General features: G+C 44.3%; 1 protein-coding gene across 6 annotated transcripts in view; it reads right to left on the minus strand.

The window, feature by feature from the left end:
- Positions 1-342: 342 nt before the first annotated feature.
- Positions 343-17,397, minus strand: part of TCF7 (transcription factor 7) — a 125,357-nt gene continuing 108,302 nt past the window's right edge. Inside the window, exons 10-13 of one of the 6 annotated variants that reach the window (XM_084637260.1) lie at positions 14,473-14,562; positions 11,479-11,527; positions 9,553-9,625; positions 343-1,993 (exon numbers count right to left, since the gene is read on the minus strand). In XM_084637260.1, coding sequence (XP_084493386.1) covers positions 1,660-1,993; positions 9,553-9,625; positions 11,479-11,527; positions 14,473-14,562 — 546 coding nt within the window. In that variant the 3' untranslated portion in view covers positions 343-1,659. The remainder of the gene's footprint in view (positions 1,994-9,552; positions 9,626-11,478; positions 11,528-14,472; positions 14,563-17,397) is intronic. The other 5 variants (XM_084637261.1, XM_084637262.1, XM_084637263.1 and 2 more) reach the window with 5 other exon arrangements.

Here is a 17,397-nt window from a genome sequence, read left to right on the forward strand (position 1 = left end):
CCCAACCCCCTTGCTCCTTGTCCCCTGCCGGGACCCCTCACCCCTCTTCAACCCCCCCGATCCTGTTCTCATGAGTATCTCAGAGTTACTGATCATAGAATATCAGGGTTGGAAGGGACCTCAGGAGATCATCTAGTCCAACCCCCTGCTCAAAGCAGGACCAATCCCCAATTTTTGCCCCAGATCCCTAAATGGCCCCCTCAAGGATTGAACTCACAACCCTGGGTTTAGCAGGCCAATGCTCAAACCACTGAGCTATCCCTCCTGGTCCCAGTCCCCTGACTGCCCTGCCCCCTATCCACACCCCCACCCTCTGACAGGCCCCCCGGGACTCCCATACCTTTCCAACCCCTACTGTTCCCTGGCCCCTGACTGGCCCCCCCCACCAGAACTCCCACACCGATCCAACTGCCCCCTGCTCCCTGACTGCACCCCGGACCCCTTACCATGCCGCTCAGAGCAGCATGTCTGGTAGCCACGCCGCCTGACCGGAGCCTGCCATGCTGCCCTGCAGGACTGTGCAGCCCTGCTGCCTAGAGTGCTGCCCACGTGGCTGTGAGGGAGGGAGGACAGTGGAGGAGGGGCCAGGGGCTAGCCTCCCTGGCAGGGAGCTCAAGGGCCAGGCAGGACAGTCCCGCGGGCTGTACTTTGCCCACCTCTGCTCTACTTATACTTGGGCTGATTCTTAATCCCGCGCACCCTGCTGCAGCTATTATGCAAGGACTTGTAGGATCAAGTACTTAATGGCAAATGGGGTCTACTTTGAGCCTTTGCAAGGTCCTTTACTGAAGGAGTCTGACTCTCCAGTGTTTACTGTGAACAACCTGAGCAGCAAGGAGGACTCTGCACTTGACTAACATGTTACTATTGTATTTTAGCCCTAAAACAATGAAACATTGGATAGATAGACCTTCAAGCAGCCAGTCCAAGCTTCCTTTTCTGCCTTGAGTGCTCTCACTGTTCGTCTGCCATTCTGTATGCTAAGAGAACTTGACATGTCTGCAAAGACCTGTTACCTGTAAACAATATTTTTCTGTCCTCAAACAAGAAGTTGAACAATATTCACCTCATTTGCCTATATTTCACTTTTTTCTTATGAGCCAGTCAGAGTGAAATCTAGCTTCCCAACATTTAGCTCTCGGACAGAGACGGGCTTTTTAAAAAACTCCTGTACCAGCTTTCCTAACTCCATGGTGAAATAGCTACAAGAGACCTGTGACTGACTACAGTTCAAAGCTGTTTGGGATGCAAGAAACAGAAATGCTTAAGATTTATAGCACCTACCATCTACTGCAACAAGCCAGGGAGTTAGCTTTCACTTTCAGCTACTTGAGCAGATGATGCAGTAAAAGGAAACTCAGGGTGGGGATGAAAGATTTGTTTACTGATTGGCATTTTTAATTTTGGCGAGTCCTCATTTCAACCTTTTTATGGAGGGAGACACCATTTTTCTATCTTTGCTCCAGATAAAAACGTTGACTATTCCAGCATCTTTGAATCATTTTGGGGCTCAGGACACAACTGCCCCTTGACTTTGAAAACAGTTGTACAGCATGGTGAGTAATTTGGGCCTCCAGTCCATTTCAATGGGCAGCAAAACCACTTGGTAAAAGCAAAGTGCCCAATGCATTAATAAGTGTTGACTTGTACAACGTGGCACTATGTTCCTGTTGATGGCACACTGTACTCTGAGGAGTCGCTGGATGTTACTGACACGTGTGGCATGGATGAGCACCGAGTGGATGAGCAGTGAGTGGTCAGTCCAGAGGAGCATGGAGCGCTTTTGACATGAATAGAGGTGGGGAAAGGATTGCTTTGTTCTTTGTGTGCGAAATCAGCAGGAGTCGCAAGCTTGTCTGAAGTAAATGCAGAGGATATGCATTGGAGTGTATCCAGAGGAGAGGGAGGGGAGTCTATAGCACTTCCATCGGAAGAAACTGGGCTGGAACAGCGTCCTTCTCCTTGTAAGTACCGAATGCACTTCTTTTTCCTCCTAAGAACAGTGAAGAGAGTTATCTGTAAATAAAGGGTGAATTTACAGTGTCATATTTAAAATGAAAACATTACAGTATTCACTGTAAACAGGGCACACAGCAGAAATGAGTGCTAAAAACAGAACATCAAATTACAAAAGAAAAAAATCCAATTTATTTAAATGCTGAGCCAACAGCCCCTCTCTTCTGGGCCTGTAAGTCTTGCTCTCTGCTACTCTTTGTTAGATAACTGTGTAACTGGACTGTCCAACTCCATAAAGTATTTGGAGATAGCCTTTGGCTGACAGCCAGTGTGCAGAACAGAAGTGGAGGACCAAATTCAGCTCTCAGCTGAACTGGTATAAATGCAGAGTAACTTTAAAACGTCGGTACAAACCGGCATAACTCAGAGTAGAACTGGGCCTGTGTTCTCTTTGATTACCTTCAATTTCCAATCATTGTCACTAGGTGGCAGCATAACAACAGAATTCAGCCTTACTTTATTAGGCTGATGGATAAAGAAACAAAGGCCCTATCAAATGAAGACCATCCTTTCCCAGTGACAAGAATAAGAATGGACAATTAGACTAATCCAGAATGAGCCAAGAAATAAAGCTTCAGCTGACACCATTATTCTCAACATCTTGAGTGTGGTGATTCAACAGGTGCACCCACTTACATCAGACCTGAATTTGACCCCAGTCTAGGGCCTGGTCTATACTTTGGATTAATTCCAATTCAGATGTCAGACCCCAGCAACAAGTATGGCTGCAACAGCTGAAACCCCTTGTAGAATCAGGGAATGCTGTGATTGGCACTTCTTGAATTTACTAGCTTGACACTGGGGTGAGCTGAGCAGATGCAGATTGTGGCTTTCCTTGCCTATACCTGGCATATGCAACCTTGCTGACTTCCTACAAATGAGACCCAAAACAAAGCCTAGGTTTGTGGAAATTGTGCAAAGGCTTATGGTCAGCATGAATTGCCATGCAAAGTTCAAATGTGAGTATGGACACCCTCCCTCACTTCTGACAAAGGGGTGCGTGTGATGACTGCGATGGAAGTGCTACCTTCTGTTTTAACTTGGAGAAAAGGGCTGATTCTCAACTTTGTCTTCCATGTCTAGCCCAGGATCCCAGGAGGAATAAAGGAGCTGGCCAACAATGTACTGAAAGTACTAAGTCTAAGGAGCACTTACTTTGTGCCTATGTAGCCCAAAGTCATTTCTGGGAAGATGGGCAGTGTTGCATTTGTATGAGAAAGCTGGACCTGGCTATGGCTGGGAAAGAGTCACACCCACTACAGAAGTGGGTCACCCTGCAAGGGGAGACAATTATGAAGCAGCAGCCAGGGCAGATCCCTTCAGTAAGAGGGCGCTCAGCCTTGATAACGTGACAATGAAACGGAGGCACAGAAAGGGCTGCCGTTATCTGGTCCAGACAGCAGGTCCTTAAGTGAGGGCCCCTGTGATAGGGTGTAAAGCCCACACTGGTTCCCAGAGGGTTAGCAGGAGTTTGAATGCTCAATTAATGGACCTGCTGGCACTAGAGAGGTGTCAAGTGGGTAAATTAGCAGGTCCACCTGGAAGTGAGTCAAGTTTCCTTAAAAGGCTTGAGAGGGCTCAGCTGGAGACAACCCTGCTGTCTGAAAATGGGCTGATAGATGTCGAGAGAGAGAATTGGGAAAAGCAGTAAGAGGGGAGCTAGTTCTGGTGGTGGGTCTCAAACCAGGGTCAAAGCTCTGAGGAGACGGTGCTGGTGTTCAGCTGAGGAGCAGAGTATTGCAGAAGGCTTGTGAAGAACTCCAGTTCAAGCCCAGCACGGACAGAAGTGGTTTAAGTTTGAACTTTTGGTTGGGGATTTGGAGAATTCCAGGGGAATCCTGCAAGCCAGGCCCTGCAGGAAGGGTAAAGCCTGAGACCTCTGGGAGCCTAGGGGGCAATGTAGGTATGTGGTGAGTCTAGGAAGGGGCTGGTATGGGGGCCGATGTCCTGGCTGAGATAGGAAGAAGCTCAAGGTGGAAGCAGATGGCCTGAATAGAGAGACCTTGCCTGCTTATAACAGGGTCTCTGGGCTGGAGCTCAGAGAAGCTGGGGGGCCTGGGTTCCCTTACTGGCTGTCAGCAAAGGTTATGCAAAGACCCTGCAAACCAGGAGTGGAAGGACTAGCAAGCTGGGACTTGGGTCAAAGAGTTGGCTTGAGGATGCAGGACTATTGTTTGTTGGATTTTTGGTTTCCCTGGAAGAGAAGACACTTTAAAGTGACCTGGCTGGATGGGTTGAGTCACCAAAAGAAGCATGTCTCCACAGAGCCGGAACAGCTGTTGGCAGGGGGCACAGAGAGCACGCTATGCCACAACCAGCCACAAGGGGGTGTGCCAGTGGTGAGTCCTCTTCTACAGCTTCCTTATCCTTTCCAGTCCTGTAAGTACTTTGAAATACTGGTTTTACCAAGTGGTAGGAAGTGAAGGACTAATGAGGGTGTTTGGACAGCCTACCATGCAATGGTCTGGCACTCAGACCACACTAAGCTGAGATCTAGCTGGACCACATAAGCTAAGCAGGTACGTGGCTAGGATACAGGGAAAGCCCAAGTGCTGTGGGAAGTGAAATGGTGCTGGTAATTCAAAGGGAAAAGTGTCACCTACTGAATCCAGACTGAACCACTGCCCAGTCATGTTCTGAGATCACTGCTGCAACTGGTGGTTCTTTCAGATCGGACGTAACGCTTTCAGATCACTCACGGCCTTCTCCCAAGAGAGTGGGTGTTACCCCAGTTGGATTTTGTTGCTGAGGTTAATTGTCTACCTCCTTCCCTGTGGATATTTCAGTTGGACATAGACTCTCTTTCTCTTTCTTTTCCAAGTTGTTGAGTAGTGTTAGCGTGGGCTGTGTGTTACCCCAGAGGTGGCTACGCTTGAAGCGCAGAACAAACAGATTTCTCTCTATACATGTATCTCAAACAATCAGTTGTAAGACCTGTAACGTGTTCAACATTTGTTAGTATTTACGAGATAATTTTTATGGTAGCTTGACAACCTACCAATAGTTCGTTCTGAGAACCCAACAACGATAGCATGTTGGTAACATCCCTGTTCAGTGAAGGAGGAGGGGTGCACCAACCTGAACTCTTCTACAGCTATAGTTTGAAGTGGAAACAAAGGCACAAGGAAGAATGATTTGGGAACAAAGTAGTAACTGGGGAAACAAGGAAGGATAACTACAGCATTCTGCCCTTCCCCTTTGGGATTAGCCAGTGGAAAGGATGGCAGTTTCCCCAGAGGATTGAAAACAGGCCAACATTTTCAAAAACTGGACTCTAATTAGCGGTAGGGCGCTCATGTCCCTCCATTCTAGCTGCAGTGTCACTCACTGAGTTTCCTCTACCTGATCCCCCTCTTGTGGCTCTGCTTCCTCGGCAGAGACAGCCTGAGGCATAGCAGATGGCCACCCATGGCTCCTCCTAGAAGAACAGATGTATCACCAGTGCCATTCTGAACTGTTTCCTACATCTGCCCACCCTGGTTCCTCCTGAAGGGGATCCTTGATCCCGCCTAGGCCTCCACAGTGTCTCTGGATCCCAAATTCTTTGCACTGGCTGTGCAGTTTAAAACACATTTAAACTCCATTTAAAGCACAACCACAGAGCACTCTGGGGCATATCTAAGACTGAAACATGTTCAGCTACCCATGGCCGAGCAGGAACAGGGACCACCTTTTGGAGGAGGAAAAACTGCGAGGTACGGGACTGGGTGGGTTGGCCAGAGGAGGAAAGTGGTCAGAGGGTGCCAAATCCTTTCAAGTCCGGGATGGTAATGAATCTAGGGCCAGCATTGTCCCTGCGGAGGTGCCTGGAGAAGGAGGAAAGTCAGCAGAGTCAGGAATAAATATAATTGTCTGGCCTGTGAGGTTTCTGGAGGGTAGAACTGTTTATACTGGTGTATGGGCCACTTGCAGTTGTTGTTTTAAGACAGCAGCTGTCATGACAACTCCATTGCTCACACTTCAACCAATGTACCTTCTGGGTGAGGAAAGCTCACCATGAACTGTCCCTGTAAGAAGCTCAGACACTGGTAAGGAGTGTGGTGGAGGTAGAATAGGGAGAAGTGTTTTTGAATGAACCCCTAACCAAACCCTTGATTCAAAACTTTGCTCAATGGACTGTGATTAAACAGCTGGTCAGAGGTTGAAAAAAATCCATTCTAAAATAAAGACAATAGGAAAATGGACAAATTCACAGCAAGTATTCACTAAAATATTCCACTAGCTCTAGCCTCACATGACCACAGTCTTATGGACCAGATCCCTTTGTAGGACAAACTTTAGCCACTTTGAAAAGCAAACTTTCACACACATCCAGGCAGAAGAAAAGGGTACTTGAGGCGTGCAGTCCACCCCATACATCACTGCAGAAGAGTGTCTCCATGGGCCCTATTCATTCACGTACTATGAGGATGGATGCTTCAAAAGTGCATGTACTAATAATCATCTTCTCTGTAAACTTACTTGGCAGTGCATCATTGACAGGTTATCCATTGTCCAATCTACTTGGAAATGCTAAGATTTAGCCTATGTTTAGTTATCTGTATGTATGCAGGACGTTTAGTTAACTGTAAGTACGTAGGAGGAGTTAAGCTAGTGTTTTCAGTGTTACAGCAAGAAGGCCTGGACTAAAGTTATCACATTGCCCCAGTTCACCTGGTCTCTAGGATTTCTATATTCAAATCTCTAATTTCTCTTCAAACAGGAAGACATATTTTTATAAACCTTTTATGCCACCTATCATTGGATCCTCTCCACTTTCTCTCTATATTGTTTAAAACAGAGCCCTTCGGATGTGATCTCGCATGTCCTGAGGGGAACAACTCTTTCCTTGAAGATACTGGTGATTTTGAGTTTAGATTCCCAGCTGAGAGGGTAGAAAAGAACTTTCTCCTACCTATTGTAGTCAATCAAGTTCAACCCCCTGCTTAGGTGTCCCACTTCAGAAGCACAGCTAAAATACAGTACTCTAGGGCAGGCATACATCTGTCTCTGAGCTTGCTAATGAAAAATGGCCTTGTGTTAGAACATGTATTAACTAATATGGTATTAAACATGACTTTGCACTCACTGCTGCACTTATGTGTCAGTGTTGTGGTTAACTTTAGGGTGAACCAGCTGGCATGGTATAAAACACGACAGTCCTTGTGTAAACTGAATGTTCACCACCGGTGTTCGTTCATGTGGGTTCTAACAGGAGAGAATTCTCCACTGTAAACAAGCCCATGGTGAAGTTGTTTCCCCATGCCACCTCAGGCACTTCCTGCTATGCATGAGGGGGTGCAGGAAGAAAACTGACTGCTGTATTTATACTCCATCAAAAAATCTGTTTGGGGGAGAGGGAAGGTTAATGAATTGAATGAATCTCTTTAAACAGTAAAATTATAAACAATAAGGAGACCTGCTGTGTCTGATTCGATACATTAACCCTCAAGGCCTAAAATTTACATGTATGCTATGCAACTTAAAAGATAAATGGACACACATACACCTCATGACTTAAGCTGTAGAGACTTCAATGGATTGATTAGACTAGGTTTACTAACTAAATAGATTCCACCATCTTTCCTCTAAATGTTGGATGGAAAAGGAGTCTCATAGGACCAAGCTTTCCCATTAGGATTTACAGATTATACTAGCAGAGCCAGAGGAAGATAACAACCTCTGAGGGGACAAAGCATTTTAATCAGTTAAATCTCTCCCATTTTGGAATGGATATTCTCTGGAGGTTTCTGTCCGAGGCAGAAGTCAGTGATGAGGAAACCTACATTTCTGAAGCCTCCAAGTTGGCTGTTGTGTATTAGTACCTGGAATTGCAGAACAGCTGCTATTAAATAGTACGTGAGATGTCAGGGTAAAACATTAGAAAGCATGCTCAGGTTTTAGGAGCACTCCAGCAATGCGTGTTAGTTGGTAAGCAATGTCAGGCAAAGCAAAGTGTTAGCACGGCATCCTAATTAAGGGATCTCAAATAAACTTGGGAGTAAAGATACGAAGACTGCCCAGACACCTAGTAATTGTGCTCTTCATGGCTGTATGGGAGACCTGGATTCAACACTTTGTCCTGGTCTGTCAATTCTCTGACTGGCACTGCTGCTAGGAAAGGCCTACATCACACAAGAGGCTCTTTGACCAATTTTAAGGTGCAGCATTCAGGGCTGCCAAGGGCACCCCTGTCTTCCAAGTTCAGAAAGATGGTGATTGTAGTGGCATCATGAGGGTGTGTTATATTAAAAATGAAAATGAGGAATTTTCAGGGCTATACAAAATTCCCCAGTTGAAAGATCAGATACAAACAGGGAGCCATTTTGTGTAGGAGGAGAATACAAGGGGTTAACTAAGCCTCTTTAGGACCAGTGACAGACTGGTCCAATTTCCAGCATAACTACATGACTTGCATGAGGACGCTGCCAGTTAAATAGGAAGGATAGCCAGTATCTGACACCCTGGCTCAATCACAAGTGATTTATTTATTTTTCAGCCCCAATTTCCAGCCAAGAATGTACCAGCATCACAAGCTGTGATCAGCCAACGTCTAGGCCCCTCATAGCTGCATATTCCCTTACATTAAAAAGCAAATAATCTGAATCTCTAATGCAAATAACTTTCAGGTTTTGCTAGACAGAAGCTAAAAGATAGTACTATAATGCCCTGTGGCTCGCAGATTATGCTGAGAACTATTCAGACACTACTTTCCTGTACACACCTCTCCTCTGCTCAGGCTGCATTTACTCCTTACATGGTTGTCCAGAAGTAGGTCATGGGCCTCCCATGCCTGGGAATGTTTAATGACCCTCTGACCCAGGTAATACTCATTCTGTTCACTTGTCAAGCTATTTCCTCATTCTATTTCCACATTCGTTCCTTAGAAGCCCGAGTTGGTGGAGTCCTCAGACCATCTCATTGCTTGGGGCACTACGTGGTCTTGTGGCCGTGTGCTGCTGTAATGGACACTTTTAGTCCCAAATGTAAATAGGTAAAGGCAGCCCTTTGGGTACACTCTAGGGCCCCTCAAAGCAGTGGTCATGTAGGGGGGGAAAGGCTCCACATTAGGTCCCTCTTCGGAAATAGGAAGATCGGGGGCGGAGGGAGAGAGCAATAAGCATTTGTTTTCTTCCATTCCACACGTGCACCAGTGTGTAAGGATCTCTCACCCTGTAGATCAGCCTCTCAAGAACAGCGAAATAGGAATCTTAATAAAAACCATGTAAAATATTACATGTGCTTCGCCAACCTGGTATAAGAAACATATGTTGACTTTTGGGTCTAGCAACCTTGACAACATACTCTCTTTTCTCTTAGACATTGAAAGAATTTGGGTAGAACCTTCAGAAATACCAGCCCACAGCAATGATACCCTGGGAAAACCTTCCCAGTTTGGAAGGAACAAATTTTAGCAATGCCAGTAGTTTGTTTTGTGTGTTAGGAGCCAAGGGCACTAGAAACATGCATGGAAAAATAAAACCACATAAAAGGGGGGGAAAACAACGTGCTCAGGAAAAGGCACTAAAAGCAGAGTAGAGTTTCTCTGATACACACCTGCATGGGCCGCACCAGTCCGTTTGTTGGTTGAGGCCAAAGCGAGCTCTGCATTTCTTAGGAGAGGCGGGATCTGAACACAGAAGCATGCGTGGCGGAGAATGGGCAAGACAGAGGCACAAAGAGGAGGAGGAGGAGCAGGAGGAAGAAGAAGAAAAGATGCAACATCATTTCAGCCACTTAAGACAAAACTAACAGACTAAAATCCAATTCTTCAACAACGGAACTATTCAGACACCACTCTCCTGTAAAAAAGGGATGGTTAGGCAAGTATCAGAGAGATTACACCTGGCGGGTGGGGGGAGAGAAGTTTGGGAAATGGCCTCAGTTACAGATGTTGGAGACTTTGTTCCCTCCCACCTGTGGTGCTCCCCCAGCTCAACCACTTCTCCACAAAGCCGAGTCCAGGCAGTCAGAGTTCAGCTACAGGAAAGCTAGGAATTTACCAGGAATTCACTGCTTCTTATTGAATCTCTGATTTGGCAGCATTTCAAAACTAAGAAATTTGACAGCCGCCCATTGCCTCCTGTATTGAAATCCTTACTGGTTCCCTGGTTAAGTGGCCGGCCAAAGAACTCAGTCCTCATATATTTATATATATATATAATATTAAAACAGAAGAGGAAAATATTGCAGAAGCAGATTGAAAACAAATAGCACCAATAAGACCCATATGGGGCAATTCCATTCTGCTTCCCTAAATTCTCTCTCTAGTGCTAATGGACAAGCTACTCTTTTCTGCATGTACTGCCCTAAAGTCCTGTGCAGTGTTGCTGTGTGACATAGGGGCTGATTAGAGCAGTGCCCTATTTTCATTTAGATACATGTGAACTTTTTTGCACTAGTGTAAATGAGATCTGAGGAGTACCTTTGTGTCAATGTCACTCTCATAACTGCCAACTTCTGTTATGTGCTGTTAATTGGCAGCTGCCTTCCAGCGCAAAGAGGGCTGCATTCCAGTGGTGGGTGAAATTATTATTTTTACACCACGTATATTACATAAAATCTTACACTTGTTATCAATCTAGGCAACAATTGAGATAAAAAGTTAACTTACTGTAAGAAATGTGCAGTTTAGCTTCATGAGAGACACAAAGCAGATGCCTTAACGTTTTCTCTTGATGTGATATAACAAAGGTCCATTAGTATTGCTAAATTAGAAATGCTTCCAAATCTACGATGTGAATAACTTCACTGTGTGTATAGATGTGTGCGCACACCCACACCATCCAAAATCTGCACAAGGGTCCACTTCCAATAAAGAGCACTTGGTAGTAAGCAACCACGTTAAAATACACCATGGTTTTCAGTGCAATTTTGTTTGACTTTTAGGCTACTTCTACTACAAAAAGATTTGTGATATGGTCCCTGGGGTGGTCTTTAAAGAAGTTTCATAGCTCTTAGATACGCAATATTGGTGCATCTAATAGATAAAAGCATCACTTTTGACTACAGAACATTGGTGCCTCCTGTCACTCACAACCTAGTGGAGCATTTCTCCTGCATATCTCTGTGGCAGAACAAATTGTAGACGTGACTTCTATTAAAAATGATTTTTTAGCCACAATCTAGTTTGACTGCAGTGTTGTAGCTGTGTCAGTACCAAGATATTAGAGACCAGATGGGTGAGGTAATCTCTCTTATTGGACCAACTTCCACTGAGTGAAAGAGACAAGTTTTTGAGCTACACAGAGCTCTTCTTCAGGTCTGGAATCTCTCTTGCTCAGTTTTCATGAATGCCATCCATGTTCTGGTCCACATGTGTTTTTTAAGAACAAGATAGTTAAATAACTTACTGTGGCTTTAAAATATACCATTTTTTAGCTTTAGAAAACTGACTGAATGAGCTAAAACATGGATGGCAAAATACAACACCCAGTGATAAGCTACGGAGTAACATGCTGCATTCAGTACCAATTAGTTTACCTGAATTGGAGTCTTGCTGCTTTTCTCTTGCTCGTCTTTTCTTTTTTCCCTAGGATGTAAGAGGGAAATAATATTAGTTCACTTCTCAGAGAACTGGTGGAGGCTGCTCAGTATTATGAATACAACAATTGCAAGGGACTGTCATAGGGCATAAGTAAAATTCATGAAGCGTCACAACATCTGGAGTTGTTGTTGCCCGTGAGGACTGAACCAAGCACCTTTGGAACTAAAAGCATGAGTCTCTCATGCTTAAACTAAAAAAAACCCAAAAATAACCAGGTCCATTAGCTCAGAGGCAGTAGCAAACTCAAACCTCCCAACATGACCTGCCCAGTCTGATATGTACATCTCCCTCTGTCATTTCAGTCATCACAGATGATGCAACGAGGGGCCTTGTACAGAACCAGACAGCTTTCTGTGTCATCTGATTGGCCTTTGCCCATCAGTAATCCACACACTAGGAATTAAAGGTGTGTGTGTGTGTGTGGTTTTTTTTCTTCCCAAAGCTATGGTTGATAACTTCTGCAAAAGGTTGCTGGTAAAACCAACCCTTCCTAGCGTTTGAGATATATGTACAGTACTTCCCATCAGTCATGGTTAAGATACAGTTTAGCAAGTCATGGGAGAAACCACTGCTTCATTTTCTGTCTGGTTTAGAGCTATCTGTCTTCACAGTTTCCAGAGATTATCTACTCTTTGATGTTCATTTTGAACAACCTTCTTGACAATTAGGGACAGCAAACTCTACTATGAAATAATACCATATTTTTAAATACAAAGGAAGAGACACAGATTCATGAACAACAACTGTTATACTTTGTCTCCCCTTCAGTGAGAGAAGTGCCGAGGCAGCACAGAGTGGGCTTTCCTTTGCCAGCCATATTCCCAAATGAAAGCACAGACCAAAACCAGTGATTTATTCCACAAATCAGACTAAGCAGGCTTAGGCATCTTCCACAAGGTAGCTGCCAAGAGGCCAGCTGAATCTTTGCAGGAACGAAACACTGCTTTTTATCTATATAAATGCCAACTCAACACAGATGGAGAGACAAAAAGATACAGCGCAAGCCCTCATGGAAAGGGAACACACTGGTAACAATTTAGGACAAGTATTTCAGCATACACTGGAAGTTACAGGATGCAACACACAATTTTTCAGAATTCACCAAACAGCAAATCAATCTCTCTCCACATACAGTAATATATATGGTGTATAGACAGACAGTTCTGGGGATGTAGGGCCAGATTGTGCCTTGATGATCTCTGAAAGTGCCAGGGGAGGGAAGGAAGCTATAAGGTGCCTCCTGCTTTGGGCCCCTGTGCAGCAGAGAGTCACCGTCATGGCCCGGCCTTGCAGTAGGGAGGGGCCTGAAAGAGCATAGAAGCTTTGTGCTCCTCTTGTGCAGCAGGAAACTTGGAGATGGAATTTCCTCTTCCTGAAGCTCCTCTTGGAGGAATGTGCCTAAAGACATGAGTAAACCGATAGGAAGGGATATCACAAACATAGGTAGCAAATTCTATAGAGAGGCTGGGCCTTCCTTAACTGTCATGAGGGAGTCACTAAAATGAGAGGGGATGAGCAGTTACATCAGTTCTGAGGATGCTAGTTATAGATAAATAATTAGCTGTGACACTCTAAGTACCTTTCCCAGACCAGAGGAAGAGCTCTCTGTAAGCTCTAAAGTTTGCCTCTCTCACCTACAGAAGTTGGTCCCATAAAAGACATTACCGCACCCACTTTGTCACTCTAGATAAATCATTGTCAAGTAGTTAAAGAAGGAAATGCCCCAGTGTGGCAAATCATAGACTCCAGTCACAGGAGAATATGACCCCCAGTTAGACCAACAAAACACTTGATCTTAACCGGAAAAACAGAGAAGTGGTGGTTGGATTTTTTTTCCATTCCAAGGCTCAGTGCTAGGCACATGGAATGGAAATTGATGCGGGTGACATGGCCGAACAGTTTGTTTATACGAACACCCGCTTTTCCATCTACACATTCTGGTCCCCTTGAGTGAAACCATAGCCAGTGTTTTTTAAAATAACTACAAAAAAAAGCTTTTGCTCAACTATCTAGGGCCTGTTTTTCACATTCCACAAATCTATTTTCTGGAATATATTTTCCTAAGTCCTGGAATCCAATATCATAAGCACTTTGATTATTCCACAACAGGCTGCAAAGATGGTGCATAAGATTTACATATAATTTAAGAAAAGTGATTAAGAGTTTGGAGACCACTGAGGCCCTCTCCACACTCTAGCTTTTACTGTGCTCAAACATGTTTAGTGTTAGCAAGGTGCTAACACTGCGTCCCTGATAATTGTGGGTAAGGTCAAAGCATGTTATGTAACTCTAGTCTACGATCACATCCACATTATAAATTCAGCTGCACTGAAGCAGCTGGTTAAAACACAGCTGTAACCCCTCCTCCTTTGGACTAAACTCCATCTGAGCGAAATAATGCTGGCATTTTAAATCCAGGGCACTCCATTCAGTGTTGCTTGTCAATGAGTGTCTGATGCCAGCTGCCACGGTGGCCCAGGCTTGACTTATGGGTATAAGTCGCTGGATAGTTTTGAATGCTCACCTTCAAGAACATTAGCTGGAATATCAGGAGTAAAGATACCAGCACTACTGGGCTGGTCCTAGACTGAACTTTTTCAATACCTCAATGGAAAAAACACATCGTCCATTTGTTGCAATTTCTTCTTGTCTGTCTCTGTTCTGTTATGTTCTGTAACAGAACAATGTCCAATGACATACTGGGCATTGACTTTAAAGCAACATTTAGCCCACACTGTACTCTGAAGTGTAGTGAAAGGATTAAATAAATTCCATAGCCAGTGAGCGATTCCATGGCCATGGAAGTGTGAAAAGCTCAGGGCTCCTGGAATTCTGCAGCTAACACTGGAGTCGGTGGGTACAGAGTGGCAGACAGCTATACGTTCTCACTGCTGCAGAGTTGACTAACATTCGCTGCAGAATTCTCTTACCCTTGCCGCAGAAACTGGCCCTGAAGTGCCGCAGAATTCCAGGGGCCCTGAGTATAACTGAGTGTGTTCACGGGCTGAAGAGCCTGAAGACTGAAGAGCAAAGTATTAAAATAGTAAAAATGGTAAAGTTTTAAAATAGTAACTGATCTCTAAATAAATCCAATACATGCATAGAAGTTAAACAGTGTTGTCAATGCCCTAGACTTTACTACAAGTCTCACAATGGTTGTTTTTAAAGTCCCAGCTCATAGAATTATGGTATGAGAGAATCTCAGCAGACAAAAATGGCCCTCATGGTTGCAGGGAGAAGCTTGAAATCATGAACCTTAAAAGCTCAAACAGCAGAAGGCAAATAAAAAGAACCCCAAATGTATTACTTTCAAAATATCAGGAGTGGGTTGTGCGTGTGTGGGGGTTGTTTTGTTTTTAAGGTATGACTCTTGACTGCTTGGGGTTGGCAAAGCTGGGTATAAATGAGATCCAAAGAGCAAAGTAATGCACTGTTACTTGATTGACAATACGGTACTAGTCCCATCCTTAAGTCACTAATGGTTAATCAGCAAATCCCTTCTTGTTGCCTCCCGGTGTGCCAAAACTGATTCTGCAAAATGGCAACTGGCTGGTTAAACAATCCTAAGAGGTATCTTCTTTCTCTCAGTATGTAGATGTTCGAGAATATGGTCAAGATAAATTCATATGTTGCCTGTGTTAATAATCTACTGTGTTGTTTAGTATTTTCTTCAAACTACCTCTCTTATCTGGGTTGCCAACACCATACGGCGATATTTCAATTGAATCCTTGCCTCCCCCTTCCCCCGTGTTTTCACTGGAATTGTTTTACATACTGATAGTTCTATTCACATTAGCGTTGGGTCTAAACTACTGATCAACACTCTTTAGCTCCTCCCAGTGATTTACACCAGCAGTAAGTCTGGCCCTTTTTTTTTTTTTTTTTTTTTTTTTAAGACCAAAATATGCCCATGCCCAACTGAGGCACAGTGTGATCTTTTTACCATAACTCTGGTCATTCCTCACAGCTTCCCTTCCTATTGCTTGTCACCTCACTGCATCACACAGAAAATGAAACTAAAATCTTTTGCAGAAGGGACCATGCCTTTTTATGTTTCTGCGCAGTGCTAGGCGCATTTTAGAAACTTGTAAAAATAAAATATATTTTATCTTCACGATAGTAAAGCAGTGCACTCTAAAGGAAGCCTATGTTAAGGCTGAGCAGAAGAGCTTCCATGGGATGGACAGTATTCTGTGCTGCTGACGTATCATGAAGAGAAGATGCTCTTCTTAGTGTACAATATTTGGTAATAACAGCCATGACCACATTAGTGTTGTTAAGGACTCTTAAAAATAGCCAGGTTTGTGTTTCAATTCTTTCTTCCACTGCTCTGGACCTGCCTATCAATTCTTCCGTTTCTTCTGCCCATTAATAAGGAAACACATTTTTATCCTCTACTTGCTTCTCTGACACAGAATGCATAATAACCCCCTTTGTGTCCCAGTGAGTTCTATTAACAAGTGCCCAAGAGCTGCTGGAGCAGATCTGTCCTGTATGAAAGGGCTGTTTGCCGTGCTGGCTTTGACCTGTGACGACTTATATGACTTCTTGTGGTTTGAGTGAAGGTGGAAAGCTCCGAATCGCGGTGAGCTTTTCTTCAGTGTGGGAGTAACTGTATTTCCTGTCTCATATCAAGGCACATGCCAAGGGCGTTGACCCAGATTCCTCCTCCCCATTTGAGTTACAAAATTGGGAAGACAGAAAAGCATTTGTTGTAGATACAGTGAGAAAAATCACAAAGCAGCCGCTTCCTGGCTTTGGGCACTTCTGTCCCAAAACAACTTTGGATGATCTGATCACCAGACTGCTAGAGCCTGGATGGCCAGCAGAAGATATGGGGTTACTGGAGAATTGCAGGTAGGGTGAGAGAATGTTTCCAGAGCACAGATGGCAGCTTCCCCCCACCCATTTTTGAGGACAAAAGATTCGGTGAGAGAAATACACAATGAGGAGATTTTGTTAAAGGAAGCACTCCATCCTGGTGTGTGTGTGGGGATGCAACCTGCTGTATTAGAGGCTGCTGGTATTGCCCTGGCTCTCATAACACCGCTGACTGCTGCTTCGGATACTGGTTTAGCAGCCATCCCAGTGGAATACATGCCACTGAGAATCCTGAAGAGCTACATGCAAAATCAGGAGATCCTTGGCTGAGGTTGGTGGAGCGCCGCAGAGACAGGTGCAGGCTTGTGGAATGAGGCGTCCCGTGGAGAACAGCCTTTTGGGGAAGCCACAGAGTGGCTATAAACACAGTGGTGGTGTGATCATTTATCTTATCAGCACTCGGAGAGAAGGGAGCAGCTAAAAGAAAATGCAAGACTCTCATTGACTGCAATGGGCTTTGGGTCAAGTCCCAAGCTAACTAGTTAGGCATTTCTATCTAGGATCAAAATAAAGACTAGAAAAGCAAAGCTGAATGTTCATGTTTGTGTAGCACTCTTATGCCTATAAAACCACACTTACTGGGGTTGCCTCGTAAATGGTCAGTACAGCTAAGAGAAAATGGGGGAAATGATTTATTTTTATAGTGGCTCTTCTCAAATGCACCACAGATTAGAAAGTAAAGAGGTGATGGGACTGTTTCAGACAGAAAACTCTACATCGGGGCTTGGCTACTGGAAGCATGTACTCACTTGAAACTTAGTAGTCACAGAAACATTCCTGGAATGGTCAGGAGGAAAAAAAATCAACTTAGAACACAAAGAAAATAGTGCTAAAGGGACATCAGGATTAATGTGTCTGCTTTAAAATATTCTTTAGGGTCTAGTTCAAATAAGCCTTTGTGTTTCAAACTTCTCCCTTACTTGATTCCAGTAGATTTATCTCCTGCCACCTAAGGATGACCTAACTCTGTTCCC

The sequence above is a fragment of the Lepidochelys olivacea genome (genome assembly GCF_965140295.1).
Source record: "Lepidochelys olivacea isolate rLepOli2 genome assembly, chromosome: 8".
Lineage (NCBI taxonomy): Eukaryota > Metazoa > Chordata > Testudines > Cheloniidae > Lepidochelys > Lepidochelys olivacea.